At 42.3% G+C, this 4,773-nt stretch overlaps 1 protein-coding gene across 1 annotated transcript; it reads left to right on the forward strand.

The window, feature by feature from the left end:
• The first annotated feature begins 841 nt into the window (after nt 1–841).
• Nucleotides 842–3,431, forward strand: LOC125303792. The gene is made up of 2 exons (XM_048257715.1): nt 842–1,882; nt 1,985–3,431. Exons 1-2 carry the CDS (start codon nt 1,166–1,168, stop codon nt 3,281–3,283), a joined length of 2,016 nt encoding a protein of 671 aa, XP_048113672.1. The 5' UTR covers nt 842–1,165; the 3' UTR covers nt 3,284–3,431.
• Nucleotides 3,432–4,773: the final 1,342 nt, after the last annotated feature.

Raw genomic sequence — 4,773 nt, forward strand, 5'->3', positions numbered from 1 at the left:
CGCTAACTTTACACTTACAACTTACAAGAATAACGACATAAACCCCCCCGACTGTTCACTCTCGACTCCCAGCATGCATTTCGCGGGAGAACGCTAACACTGTCTTTCTGTGCCGACGCTACAATATGTTAATATAATATGAGTCCATTATAAAGTGTAATGAGGTTGGTGCTGGGAATAACCAGACTAGTTAATTAGACACCACCTTAACCTTCGTCATCCTATAGGGGACTTTGGACTTACCCACAATACAACACAATACAACACAATACAGTAGAATGAACTTTTGTCTTTCTGAAGTTCAATTTGTATTCCGGGGTAGAGTAGCCTAGTTGTCTAATGTCTGTTGTCAGTTTTGTTCCTACTGGTTTGCTGTTTAAACTGACTGGCTCAGTTCTGAACTTTCCAGTACTAGTTTATGACGTCAACGGCTACATTGCTATATAGTACTTTATTATATATGCTAGTAGAACGCTCCATTGACTTGAATGGGATTTCCCAACGTTCTATATCACTCCGCAAGTAGTCCGGTCACTTCTTGCATTGGAACTTCATTCAAAAGTGAAAGCAGACGGTTGATCAGCTGTGTTCTAAAGAATGTTTGATTCAAGTTCAGCGTGTGTTGCAAACTATTTGTTTCTCAGCAAAAGCCACAACAAAATGGTAACAAATAAGTGTAAAGAGACATATTGTGGAGTTTATTTTTTTGTTTTGGCAAGTAGCCGTATAATAAGCGTGTAATATATTGAACGCCGGTCATTATTGGGAAAATAAGTCCCTTCAGAGCGAAGCAAGTCCGGTTTGCCCTGTCGGGACTTATTTTCCCAATAATGACCGGCGTTCTATACATTATCCCTTACCTATCCATACTGCGCTATCTGTCTATACTGCCCACACTGCACTTTCTATATCATTCCTTTAACATGTACATGCTCTTTACTTAACTGTTTGTGCACTTCTGGTTAGATGCCAACTGCATTTTGTTGTCTTTTGTTGTCAATTTGTGATTTAGCTTATAAATTAGTTAATTACCTCTTTGCCATCAACCTAATAAGGGCTTCCCCTTGCAAATAATGATGAATGATGTGTCAAATTGTCCTATAGTTACTTATGTTTTATGATAATGAACAGTCACTGACATTTCTTCCTCTGAATGTAGAGAACAATGGACAGCAATGTTGCAAGCTCCGTTCACAATCTCATTACTGCAGCAGAGGTGCGGGACACCACCATGATGCTGATGCAAACCAATGCCAACTGGGAGGAGTACCTGACTCCAGCTCCCCTCTCCATCCTCATCATGGCGGAGCTCGTCTTCATCTCGTCAAACGATGACTTCTCCATCAGCAAGAACCCCCCACCAGGTGGCTTCAAGTACATAAGGTACCCAGACTCCTTCAGAGCCTGTCTTATGCAGGTCTGTAATTCAGGCTGGGACGCATTCAACAAGGCCCATAAGCACATAGATCAGATCCGCATTCACACGGCCACAGTTCCTAATTACATGAAGGAAGCAGTCAAGATCCTTTTCAATGGCAGCGATGAAGATATAGAAACTCTCCTGCCACTTCAGTTGGAACAAATCTGCACCATTGCAGATGAGTGTGAGATGATGACAAGTGATGTTGAAAATCAATATACTGACGTCATCAATTTAATCCAGGAAATGTTGGAGGCCTGTATGAATGCTCTGAACCACTTTAATAGAGAAGAGCTGGAAATGGGTAAGATGAAACTGGAGACAATCCAAACGAGGGAGAAGTCATCCACAGAGGTGACTGAATGGTCCAAGAAGGCAATGGAGGCCATGTCAAAGCAAATAGACGAAGCCCTTAATATGTACAAGAAATCAATGGAAACTATGCCCTCTGGGTGGGATATGGTAGGCATGGATTTTTTTGAGGCACTTAAAACACTTGTACAATCGTGTATCTATAATATAATATCTATGATAACAGTGTATCTATGTTAATCTTTGCTCCAGAGAGACCAGACTACAGTGCAGGACAGGCAACAGCATACCAAAACTGAAGATGAGAATGTTGATCTGATCACACAAATGAAAGTCTACAGCAAGTCTGGAGAGATTCTGAGTGCTGTAGAGTCTCTTAAAAAGTATGTAAATAAAAATGGAATAGACTGGAAGGAACTCTATGATCAGAAGAACAAATGCACAAAGACCACCGTGACTCAGTCCCAACTCCAAAGGATCTCTGAGGAGTTGGAGAAGATGACAGAGAGTAAACTAAGTCAGCATGTCCTGTTACTCTGTAAGAGGGGCATCAACATCTGTAATGACTTTGCAACGTATAGCCCAGAAAAGATGTTGAACGAGAAGATAACTAAACAGCTGATAAAGGAGATTGAGGAGCTGCATGATGATGTCCTCAGGTTTGACTCTGATAGCAAAACAACCTTAAAGCATCCAGCTTTTAATGCCATACCACCAACGATGCCCAAAGCAGAAAGCAACAGCCCAGGACTGCAGTCTGCCAGCCAGAGAGCGGCAGAGAACACCCATTTCCGCATCGAGCAGAGCCGGAACTTATACGAGAAGAGTGTGGAGAACATGAAGTGGAACCAGAAGGAGCTGACTGAATTCCTGGTTGAGATGCAGACCTGCAAGGTCAAAGAGATCGACTTTGACACCACCATCAAAATGCTGGTCAAGGGTGTGGATGCCATGGGCAGAGTCGAAGAGCAGTGGCAGAAGATGGTGGGCTTTTTCCAGATGGTCTCCAACAGCCTCGGTAATACAATGGACAACTTTGTCCAAACAGCTAATGAGACAAAGAAGCTTTCTTACGACAGCGAACTCTTTGCAAAATACCTCCTGTACAACCAGGCCTTTCAAGCATCCAACATCGCCAGCCTGGTCCACATGATCTCAGGGACCTACACTGAAGTGTCCAACAAGTACCTGATGGACAAAGTGAGCAGCCTGGGCAAGCTCATGGCCATGGATAAGAAGAAGCCAGAGTTCATGCAAGAGCGTCTCAAGCTGCATGAGTCGTGCCAGGAAGCTCAGGATGGCATCCTTCAGCTGGTCCTGAAGAACAACAAAGAGTTTGAGAGGAAGACAGATGCTAGAATAGCAGAACTTGAGAGTGGACTGAAAGCCATTCTGCCTGCTGCTCCACAAGAAAGAATACAAAAAAACACTGAGGATGGTTTTGATGAAGAGGACACTGGGTTAGATGAATCACAGAAATGGAACTTTAACTTCTGGCAGACGAAATGGGTGTGTGATTGGCAGCCTGCCGTAGAGCCAAACAGCATTTAGCCTTTGAATATACAGCCCATTTTAAAATGTGTGAAATTGATGTCTGTGACATACAGAGCCCCCAAAGGACAATGGGAGGGCTCCGTAGTGACACACCACGTGTCACAATTAGTAATCAATTTTACGAAATTTGTGTGACATATCCAGGGAGGCCATATCATTATAGATCCCAAAAATGTGTGTCTCTTCAGGTGCATGTGGTTGGTCTAATAGAAAATAAAAAAACTATGGCTTATATTTTGAAACTTGCCTTCACGGTTCTCATGTCATTCACGCCATTGCCTTAGAGAGTAAAAGTATGTGTGAGCACAGATAGTTGCTAATAATCTGAAATATCAGCTGAAATAGTGATATGAGTCCGGCAAGGAGAGAGATGTTTCTTTACCTCCAAATGCAATATAGTCTGTAATACACAGTAAGTGTGCAAAATATACATATTACAACCATGTTATTATCAAATACAAATGGACTGTCAATTATAAAGGCAATGCAACACAAATTGATATACATTGTACACCAAACATAAAATTGACATGGCAGACAGCCACTGACTTTACTAAGAGCACCCTCTACTGGTCGCTCAAACACAACCATGAAACAGTGTAATGGCTCTATGTGGTGTAATGGTATATATGAGTGAGGGGGTGTACCTGTATGTGGGGGGCAAGTGACAAGAGAGATAGAGAGAAAAATATGTACATATTAAATAAATAAATAAATAAATAAATCATAAAGAAAAAAAGAAAAACGTTCCCAGAATGTTCCCTAAAGGCAGTTTTGTGCAACTATTAGGGAACCTTTAGTGAACGTTCTCTAAAGGTTCCCTAATAGTTGTATGAAACTATACCTTTAGGGAATGTTCCCTGATGGTTATGTGAAGGATACATTTTTTATCCATTAAGGAACGTTTCCAGAACGTTCCCTACAGGTAGTTTTGTGCAACTATTAGGAAACCTTTCCTAGGAACAACTGTAAGGGGACGTTCTGGGAACGTTCTCTGAAGCTTACACAAAACAATAGAGAACGTTCCCAGGACGTCATTTAAAGGTTTATTTTTTGTGACCTTCAGGGAACCTTTAGGGAACGTTAGTAGCCTGGGTTTTTAGCTCAACTGTCAGCATGCTCGTCTCCCGATCCAAGGTGCTGCTGTTCGCTGGTTCAAGTCCGGGTGTGTGCAGGGCTGAATCACACTGGTTCAACACAACGCAGGTTACACTGCCCACTGGGTTTGGTGCTCACAAGAAACTTTTAGGCATGGGAACCTAACATGTCCTAGGAGTGGAGCCCAAATGTTTTGGAACAAAAGACCTGAGGAGAGAGAGGGAGAACAATATTGGGCCAGCAAGCTTTCACTGCTGTGAGTTCGCCTAATTTAGGTGGTGGCCATTGTAAACCAAAACAAGGCTACAGGGTACACAGACCATATTGTTGTGTTATATGCATTGGCCAGTAGGTGGTGAAAATGCATTAATGATCTAGTCAGAGTACCC

Source organism: Alosa alosa, chromosome 1 (assembly GCF_017589495.1).
Source record: "Alosa alosa isolate M-15738 ecotype Scorff River chromosome 1, AALO_Geno_1.1, whole genome shotgun sequence".
Lineage (NCBI taxonomy): Eukaryota > Metazoa > Chordata > Actinopteri > Clupeiformes > Clupeidae > Alosa > Alosa alosa.

Coding starts and splice junctions, on each gene's coding strand:
- LOC125303792 (XM_048257715.1), top strand. CDS start 1,166: ATGGACAGCAATGTTGCAAGCTCCGTTCACAATCTCATTACTGCAGCA. Junction 1,883..1,984: donor TGCCCTCTGGGTGGGATATG/GTAGGCATGGAT, acceptor TCTTTGCTCCAG/AGAGACCAGACTACAGTGCA.